Here is a 6,348-nt window from a genome sequence, read left to right on the forward strand (position 1 = left end):
GTCCGCCTAGGGAGGGGCTTCTGGGGGCTGATACACTCAACGTGGAGACCAGAAGGCAGCCGCCTCCCCCCCTCACCCTCCAACCCAGTGTCTGGGAGCCAGAGGGCTGGGAGCTCCGGGAGCGTGGGACTAGGACCCGCTGGAGGTGAACTGGCATGGCGACCACTGGGCACCCCCACCCCTGCCCGCAGCGCTGGCCAACGAGGACTGCCTGTGGTACTTGGACCGGAATGGCTCTTGGCATCCAGGGTTTGACTGCGAGTTCTTCACCTTCTGTTGCGGGACCTGCTACCAGCGGTACTGCTGCAGGGACCTGACCTTGCTCATCACAGAAAGGCAGCAGAAGCACTGCCTGGCCATCAGGTGGGCTCCTGCGTCCTCGCCCACACCCCTTCCTCCACCCCCTCCGGTCAGGGGCCTTCGGGGCCGTTCTCCCCACCCTCCCAGCCCCTGCCTCTGCTCCGCCTTCCACCTGCGCACTCCCAGCTGCAGCCCAGGGCACCAGCGGGCCCATGGAAGGCGATGGTCAGTGCAGGGGCTTGGGCCGACCCGAGTGCCTTCAGGCTCTGCCTTTTGTCCTGTGGAAGGGGGAGGGGTGCAGCTTCTGCGAAAAACCCGAGCAAGAAGGCAGGAGAGTTGGGTTTGATTCCCAGGGCCACTTCTCCTTACCGGGGCGATCACCCCCAGTTCTGCCCTCCCACGGGTCATTGCCTCTGCTTCGTAAAGTGAGCAGGCTGGCAGAATGACTTCATTTTGAAGGGGACTGCGGAGAACGCTATGCTTTCACCGAGGGTTGGAAAGGATGGCCCTGTCTTAATTTCCAAGGCTCCTCCCAGGGCTACCATGTTGTAAATCTAATCAATTAAGTTGAAGGTGTAGGAACGATCAAGGAGGGGGAAGCACTACAGATCCCAGCATGCCTCAAATTAGCCTGTCAGGCAGCAGAGCCCTCTGGGAAGTGGAGGTCTCCGACACTGGACAGGCCCCCACAGGGACTGTCCAACGCCAGCGTGCTAGGGCCCCCTGCTGGCCATGGGTTGGAGAAGAAGTTTATGGGTTCCGTCATGAGGACGCCCTCTTCTTACTGAGTGAGAGCACCTGTTCTTTTTCTAAAGCCCCAAGACCATAGCGGGCATCGCCTCTGCGGTGATCCTCTTTGTTGCTGTGGTTGCCACCACCATCTGCTGCTTCCTCTGTTCCTGTTGCTACCTGTACCGCCGGCGCCAGCAGCTGCATAGCCCCTTTGAAGGTACCCCTCGTCCTGGGCTGGGTTGGGCTGGGGCTCATGGTGGGCACCCAGGAGCTCCAGACTCTGAGTTCTTTAGTAGTGTGTGCTGTCTATCCTCCCTCCTGACGACATGGAAACCCACACGTTTGCTTATAAGCCCAGACTCATTGCCTTCAAGTCCATGCTGACTCACAGTGACCCTACAGGACAGGGCACAACTGCCCCGTGGGTTTCTGAGGCTGCCACTCTTTTTTAAAATCATTTTATTGGGGGCTCGTACAACTCTTATCACCATCCATCCATTGTGTCAAGCACATTTGTACATTTGTTGCCATCATCATTCTCGAAATATTTTCTTTCTACTTGAGCCCTTGGTATCAGGCTCCTCATTTTACCCCTCCCTCCCTCCCTCACTAACCCTTGATAATTTATAGATTATTATTTTGGAGACTACCACTCTTTATGGGAGTAGAAAGCCCTTCATTTTTTTCCGGAGGAGTGGCTAGTGGTTTCGAACTGCTGACCTTGCAGTTAGCAGCCCAATGCATAACCATTATGCCACAAGGGCTCTTTGGATATCCCAGAGGCATAGCTCAACATGGGACTGTGCATACAAGCGTGCACATATATATGAATGTTCAACTGTGCACAGGGAGGGGGAGTCTTCCACAGTAGCCTGTGTGCATGTGTGCAGTGGGTCTCTGCCCTGACTCATGGCGGCGACCCACATGTGCGGAGTAGAAAGCTCCACAGGGCAGTCAAGGGAGTGACTTCGGGAAAGCAGGTGGCCAGGCCTGTCTTCTGCAGCTCCTCTGGGTAGGTTCAAACCATTAACCTTTGACTGGTAATTGAGCACTGTACTTGTACTTGAGTCACCCAGGGCACTGTGGCACCTGTAGCGGCGAGTGTAAGTGGGGTGTGCTCCAGTGTGCCATGGAGTGCGTGCTTTAGGGTTGGCATACATGTGTTTGCCCCAGCCTGTGGGGCCCCAAGGACTATTAACACCATATGGGGATCCAATGGGAAGAGCAGGGCTAGGGGAGGACCCCAAGGGTGGCAGCTTGGTGGACTCGCACACTCAGACTTCTACCCCACACCCCACCCCCTGCAGGTCCAAGGGAGCCATTCCCCAGGCCACTGTGTGCTCCGGCTCCCGGAGTCCCCAGCACCTACCGAGGGGGGACGGGTGTGCTGAGCACACAGGGCTTGCTTGGGCAGGAGGAGGAGGTGCTCCCCAGAAACCGCAGCAGTGAGTGCTCATCCTTGTCTCCCCCACTAGGCCAGGAGATCCCCATGACAGGCATCCCTGTGCAGCCAATGTACCCGTACCCCCAGGACCCTAAAGCTGGCCCTGCACCTCCCCAACCTGGCTTCATGTACCCGCCCAGTGGTGCAGCACCACAGTATCCATTCTACCCGGCCGGGCCTCCCATGTACAACCCTGCAGGTAAGTCGGAACCCAGGCCCTGGCTCCTCCTCCCACCCCACCATGCTCGGGAACCCACCGGGTTCTGTGCCACCCCCCACATTCCCTCCCTCTCCCAGACTCCCTGGGCAGTGGAGGGTGGGGGTGGGGAGGCGGCCAGGGGGCTTCCTATTCTCCCGGGCCATCACTGACCTCAGCTCTGTCTCCTTGACTTCCAGCTCCTCCCCCCTATATGCCAACGCAGCCCTCCTACCCAGGAGCCTGAGGAGCCGCCGTGTGTTTCCACCGCCCCCACAGGGACACCAACCTTGGGAGATGCCCTCATCCTGTATCTGCATCTGACCCTGGGGGCGGGCAGGGGGCCTCTGTCACCAGGCCCCAGACCAAGCCAAGCTCCGGTCCCATGGGGACAGAGGTACAGGGAAGTGGAGCAGGAGCTGCGCTGGACGGAGGCAATGACTGATGGTGGGAAGGGCTCCGAATGGATGGACTTATTTTTACAGAGGTGCAGAGAGGGCGAGCACCGCCTGGGTCACTGCCCCTGCCCTCAAACCATCCCTCACCCCCAGGCTCCCAGTGGGAAAGCTGGGCCTCCTCTGTGCCCGCTCTGGGATGAGATGGGGGCCCTGGGGGGGTCCTGGACAGTCTTCTCACTGGCTGACTCTGTGGCCTGCTGGATTAAATCTGTAAAAACATAGCTCAAGTCTGGCCCATCCCTGGACCTATCCCACCTGGTAACTCTGCCTTCAACGAGGCCACACTCCCCGGGTGTCCAAAATGCCACCTGGGGCACGGTGCCACCTGGGCGACATCCACAGGCACAGCAGCCCCAGACTGAGGGTCCTTGGACCAACTCCTAAAGCCGATTAAGTGGACTTTGCCATATTGGGCAGCTAACCTCAAGGTCAACAGTTTGAAACCACCAGCCACTCTGAGGGAAAAAGACAAAGCTTTCTACTCCCATAGAGGGTTACAGTCTCGGACACCCACAGGGCCAATTCTACCTAATAGAGAGTCACGACAAGAAGGAAACCACATGGTGGCAACAAGTTTTGTTTTTTAAAGAGGGTACTCTCACCAGCAGTCAGGCCTCCTAGACCAGAGAAGGCACTGCCACCTGTGTGAAGGCAGCACCCCTCCACTCCTTGCCAACAACCACAGTGAAGTCTGACACTGCATGGATTCCAACTCGTGGCACCCCGGGGGTTACCGAGGAGAACTGTGCCCCGTAGGGGGTTCCGGGCTGTAATGTTTCTGGAAGCAGTTGGCCAGGCCTTCCTTCTATGGTGGGTTTAAACTGCCAACCTCCCAATTAGTAGTGGGGCACAGTGTGTACCTCCCGGCAGCCTCATTTGGGCACACTTAGATTCGAAGTTGGGTTCATGCCACCCTGGGTATGTCTCTGAAGCTCTCCACACCTCACTTCCTTCCTCAACCAAAAACCTCACTGCCATTGAGTCAGTTCTGACTCACGGCAGCCATGTAGGAGGCAGAATCACCTCTCGGGGTTTCCATGATTCTGAATCTGTATGGGGAGTAGAAAGTCTCACCTTTCTCCCTCAGAAAGGCTGGTGGTTTCGAACTGCTGGCCTTGCTGTTAGCAGCCCAACACGGAACCCACTGCAACACTAGGGCCCCTTCCTTCTGTATCAGATGGTGGGGTGTAATGTGGACCAAATTGTCAGTCCTTGTTTCCGGTCAGTTATCAGGAGTCCTAGGGCTGGAGATGGGGCTGAACAAGGCACATCTGTTAGCTGCCTTAGGCCTCCAGGGGTCCGTTCCCTAAGACCTCAGGCCCCCTTGACTGCCTTCAGTGCCTCCCCACCCCAAAGGCCAGGCAACGAGGACATGACTTCATCCTCCCCCTTCTCCCAGCAATTCTACCGAGAGGTGATCTGGGCCGGGTCGGGAGGGAGGTTAGCCGGCCCCTCTTCCCCAGCCTTACTCCCTGGGATGCAATCGCTGTGCTCTCGTTAACTGCCTGCCAATAGAAGTTGGCAGGCGCCAGTTGTCTAGTTTCTCATTTAAAGAGACAAGTAGCAACACAGCCTGGCAAAGCCACTGGCAGCCCCCACTCTCTTCCTTCCTCCAAGCCCCTCCTAGGCCAGGCCCCTTGCTTAGCCTTCTGCACCCACCTCAGCCTCCACCCTGGGCTTCTGCCCTGCCCCTCAAGTTTCTCCCTCCGGGCTCCTGTACCCTCTCCTGGCTCTGAACCGGCTACCCTACTGACTGTCCCCAGGGCCCTCTGCCACCCCCACAGGCTCTGCTCTCCCTGCTGAGGACTGGAGCTCCCAGGTCAGCTGCTTCAGGGGCAAAGTCAGAGACCTCCGGGCGTTGGGGGCCTTAACTCAGCCCCGCATTAGCTGCGCCTGCCAGTAACGTCATTTGGCCCCTGGCTCTGACAGGGAAGGTCAGCTGACATTGGCGGGGACAGAATGGGGTCCACAGCTATGCCCTGATTTCCTGGGGAGGGTGAGGTCAAGCGGTGGCACCTGGAGTGTTGACACTGCGTCGGTTTTGCTCACCACCACCATATTGGAACTCTTCCAATATGTCCATCAATGAACTCTGCAAAGCATGTAAAAGAACACCATTCCAAAAAAAATGTGGGGGACTGGCAGAATGGGGCTTTCGTGTGGCCTGAGAAGACAAGCCCAGGGGTCTGTAGCATCACATTCCTGCATCCCCCCCAAAAAAAAAAATTCATCTGGGGCTCATCACCAGGGGAACAAGGACAGCCCACAGGGTCCAGGTGACTCCAGGACTGTAACTGCCCCTTAGGGTCACCTTGTCCCTCTAGCAGAACTTTCCCAAATCAAAGCAGCTCCCTCCAAGGGCATGGCGGTGTGCAGCATCTGATGGCTTCTGCCCTCTGGGGACCCCATTTGGTATGTGAGGCCTTGCTGCACTGAGGCTGAAGGAATGTTGAGCATGGCGTGGGGGTGGAGGTGGGGGGCCCGGGACGGGACTCTGGAGAGGCTACCAACTGGAGCAGAGAGACCTTCCTCTTACAGGGACAAGTGAACCCGGGGGTGGGTGCCGGTGAGGTAGAGCTCTAGGGGGGTGTAGGGGTTCCCATGTGGGGAGACAGCCAGGGGTTAGGGAATATAAGTGGGGTCTTAGGAAAGGGGAGCAGGAAGGAGCGCAGACACTGAGCCAGCAGCGAAGGGAGGTCAGGAGGAGACTGGAGAGAAAGCCCAAGGAGGGTGTGTAGGAAGGGCTGAGGGCAGGACCAGGGTCTGTCTGACCAGCTCCACATTCTGTCCCCTTGAAACAGCTGGGGGACTCAAGGCTCCGTGTCTGACCGCAAGCCCCTTGGTGGCTGGCGCCTCTGGCTCTGGCGACGGGAAGTCGGGCCGGGTGTCTGCAGCCAGCAGCGCCGGGCGCGGTCCTCGCTTGGGGGGAGGAAAGTGCTTCTCCCGACAGGAGCTGGCGATGTGACTGGGTACGGGCCGCTAGGGCTTGGGAGACTGGGATGGTGCCCCCGGGAGCGTGGAGGCAGGACTGCATGGGGCAGCGGGAGCGGCCTCCGGGTGGACGCTGCGGACACCAGACCCGGGCTTCTCCCAGGCAGGTAGGATGGACCGACATTTGAATCCAAACTTAAATCAGCTCGGACAAATCATTTGCTCCTCAGTGCAAAGCCCAGTGTTTTTCTCGGCGAGCGGGGTGCGCTAGAAACGAATCGATCCTT

At 58.3% G+C, this 6,348-nt stretch overlaps 1 protein-coding gene across 1 annotated transcript in view; it reads left to right on the forward strand.

The window, feature by feature from the left end:
* The window catches only part of SHISA4 (shisa family member 4), a 9,286-nt gene extending 5,935 nt beyond the window's left edge, over positions 1-3,351 (forward strand). Inside the window, exons 3-6 of the mRNA XM_004700086.2 lie at positions 134-363; positions 1,116-1,249; positions 2,508-2,675; positions 2,873-3,351. Coding sequence (XP_004700143.1) covers positions 134-363; positions 1,116-1,249; positions 2,508-2,675; positions 2,873-2,919 — 579 coding nt within the window. The 3' untranslated portion in view covers positions 2,920-3,351. The remainder of the gene's footprint in view (positions 1-133; positions 364-1,115; positions 1,250-2,507; positions 2,676-2,872) is intronic.
* The last annotated feature ends 2,997 nt before the right edge of the window (positions 3,352-6,348 follow it).

The sequence above is a fragment of the Echinops telfairi genome, unplaced genomic scaffold (genome assembly GCF_000313985.2).
Source record: "Echinops telfairi isolate 266 unplaced genomic scaffold, ASM31398v2 ScPeMD7_7424;HRSCAF=8462, whole genome shotgun sequence".
Taxonomy (NCBI): Eukaryota; Metazoa; Chordata; class Mammalia; order Afrosoricida; family Tenrecidae; genus Echinops; species Echinops telfairi.